General features: G+C 52.4%; 1 protein-coding gene across 1 annotated transcript in view; it reads right to left on the reverse strand.

Moving 5' to 3' along the window:
- LOC123255810 (tyrosine-protein kinase JAK3-like) overlaps positions 1 to 1,259 on the reverse strand; it is a gene marked incomplete at both ends in the record, with an annotated part of 4,159 nt that extends 2,900 nt beyond the window's left edge. The window contains 3 exons of the mRNA XM_044684540.1: positions 406 to 578; positions 874 to 1,059; positions 1,164 to 1,259. Of these exons, the coding sequence (XP_044540475.1) occupies positions 406 to 578; positions 874 to 1,059; positions 1,164 to 1,259 (455 nt within the window). The remainder of the gene's footprint in view (positions 1 to 405; positions 579 to 873; positions 1,060 to 1,163) is intronic.
- Between the last annotated feature and the right edge of the window lie 308 nt (positions 1,260 to 1,567).

Consider the following 1,567-nt stretch of genomic DNA (forward strand, 5'->3'; position numbering starts at 1 on the left):
CTTTCTTTCTTTCTTTCTTTCTTTCTTTCTTTCTTTCTTTCTTTCTTTCTTTCTTTCTTTCTTTCTTTCTTTCTTTCTTTCTTTCTTTCTTTCTTTCTTTCTTTCTTTCTTTCTTTTCTTAACTCTGACTTTCTGTCTCGGAATCAATATGTATTGGTTTCCAGGCAGAAGATAGGTAAAGGCTAGGCAATAGAAATTAGGCATCTCCCCCAGGGTTACACAGCTAGGAAGTGTCTGATGTCGAGTTTGAACCCAGGTCCTTCCATTCCTAGATGGAAAGAAAGGGTTAAAAAAAAAAAAAGAAAAGAAAAAAAGGCTATACCAGGCTCTCCAGGGCCAAGAACAGGGTACAGAAGGGAAGGCAGAGGAGACAGGGAAGAGGTAGGGGTGAAGCTGGGGACCCACCAGAAGATGGGGCTCTGGCCCGGCTCCCGGACCACATAGTATTCTTTGTCCTGGGGCAGAAGTTTGGCCAGACCGAAGTCTCCGATCTTCACGTGGCTCTCGCTTTCCACCAAGATGTTCCTGTTGGCTAAGTCTCTGTGAACATATCGCTGAGAGCCCAGATACTCCATCCCCTGGGAGGAGGGCTGACGGTCAGGGAGGACCCCTGGTGCCCTGGCCCTGACCCCCAGCCCCAAAGCCGACCCGAAGCCTTGAGGGCCCGTGGTGACTCCTCTCCTGACTCAGTGGACCCTGATCCTTTCCCAGAGCCATCAGTCAAGTCTGAGCGGCAGAGAGGCCGCCACGTCCCTCCCGGCGTCCCTCCCCAGCTCTGACTGCTTGCTTTGGCATTCAGGGACAGGCCCAACTGGCTCCTGGGCCCAGAGATCCCTCAGCAACTGCCTCCATAGCCCCTCTGGCCCAGGGAACCTTGCAGATCTGGGCCGCGTAGAGGAGGAGGAAACAGGGGTCCAGGTGGGCCCGGTGACGCTGCAGGTAGTCCCGGAGGCAGCCATTAGGAAGATACTCCATAACCAGGCGAAGGCTCTGTCGGCCTAGGGGAGAACAACATCCGGTCAGGCCCCCAGACCCCTCCGGCCACAGACCCAGGAGTTGCTGGAAGGGGCCGTGGAGATCAGTGGGCAGCCCGGAATGGGATGGGAGAGAGAGAGCTCTGGACCCCAGGATCCCCGGGACGGACTGTGGGGGCTACCAGTTACTGGCTGGGCCGCTGGGCTATTATCAACCGCCTCTAAATTCAGGGTTTTTAACCCGATGGCCCGGCAAGCCCCATCTGCTCCTTCCTCACTGGGCCGCTGAGACGAAAAGATTGTTGTGGAGTCGCCCTACTCACCCTCCTAGCTTCAGGGGGGCCTGTTTGAACAAGCTGCCTACTCTCCTCACCTCTGCCTCCTGGAAGCTCCAGCTTTCCTCAAGGTTCAGGTTCAGGGCCACCTCCTACAGGAAGCCTCTCCTGATCCTTCTAGTGGCAGATGGTATCTCCCCATTTATGTGTGTGTGTGTGTGTGTGTATAAATATATGCATATATATAATATATTATTTAATATATAATATAATTGTATGTTATATGCTAATTATATATAACACAGTATATAATCATAT

The sequence above is a fragment of the Gracilinanus agilis genome, unplaced genomic scaffold (genome assembly GCF_016433145.1).
Source record: "Gracilinanus agilis isolate LMUSP501 unplaced genomic scaffold, AgileGrace unplaced_scaffold52600, whole genome shotgun sequence".
Classification (NCBI taxonomy): Eukaryota; Metazoa; Chordata; class Mammalia; order Didelphimorphia; family Didelphidae; genus Gracilinanus; species Gracilinanus agilis.